General features: G+C 54.0%; 1 protein-coding gene across 1 annotated transcript in view; it reads right to left on the bottom strand.

Moving 5' to 3' along the window:
* Positions 1–360, bottom strand: part of LOC144487843 (erythroblast NAD(P)(+)--arginine ADP-ribosyltransferase-like) — an 11,948-nt gene extending 11,588 nt beyond the window's left edge. Inside the window, exon 1 of the mRNA XM_078205916.1 lies at positions 294–360. Coding sequence (XP_078062042.1) covers positions 294–336 — 43 coding nt within the window. The 5' untranslated portion in view covers positions 337–360. The remainder of the gene's footprint in view (positions 1–293) is intronic.
* Positions 361–807: the final 447 nt, after the last annotated feature.

Raw genomic sequence — 807 nt, forward strand, 5'->3', positions numbered from 1 at the left:
GAGAGAGAGAGACACAGAGAGAGAGACAGACAGAGAGAGAGAGAGAGACAGAGAGAGAGACAGAGAGAGTGAGAGAGACAGAGAGAGTGAGAGAGACAGAGAGAGTGAGGGAGAGAGACAGATAGAGTGAGGGAGAGAGACAGAGAGTGAGGGAGAGAGAATGAGGGAGAGAGACAGAGAGTGAGACAGAGAGAGTGAGGGGGAGGTTTACAGGGACACAGTGTGGGTGAGTGAAAGGGACTGAGGGGTGGCTGATGGAGAAATAGGGGTGAGTATTGGTTATTCTTACTTACAGAAATAAAGCAAGCTCAGAATCAGGAGGGTGAACTTGGCCATTCTCTGTCTCTCCTTTTCTCTCTCTCCCTCTCTCAGATTTCCAGCTGTGTCCTGGGTAAACACCACTCTTCCAATTTGGAAAGAATGCAGCTTATTGTAATGTCTGCCTCCTCCCTTTCTTAGATCCACCAAACACGCTGACTGCATCCCTTAATGTCAGTATTTACAACACTACCTCTGTGCCTGTCTCCCCGTGTCTGTCTCCCCCTGCCTGTCTCCCTCTGCCTGTCTCCCCCTGCCCGTCTTCCCATGTCTGTCTCCCCGTGTCTGTCTCCCCATGTCTGTCTCCCCGTGCCTGTCTCCCCATGTCTGTCTCCCCGTGTCTGTTCCCCATGTCTGTCTTCCCGTGTCTGTCTCCCCCTGCCCGTCTCCCCATGTCTGTCTCCCCCTGCCCATCTCCCCATGTCTGTCTCCCCGTGTCTGTCTCCCCTGCCTGTCTCCCTCTGCCTGTCTCCCTCTGCCTGTCTCCCC

The sequence above is a fragment of the Mustelus asterias genome, unplaced genomic scaffold, assembly GCF_964213995.1.
Source record: "Mustelus asterias unplaced genomic scaffold, sMusAst1.hap1.1 HAP1_SCAFFOLD_1086, whole genome shotgun sequence".
In the NCBI taxonomy this organism is placed as follows: domain Eukaryota; kingdom Metazoa; phylum Chordata; class Chondrichthyes; order Carcharhiniformes; family Triakidae; genus Mustelus; species Mustelus asterias.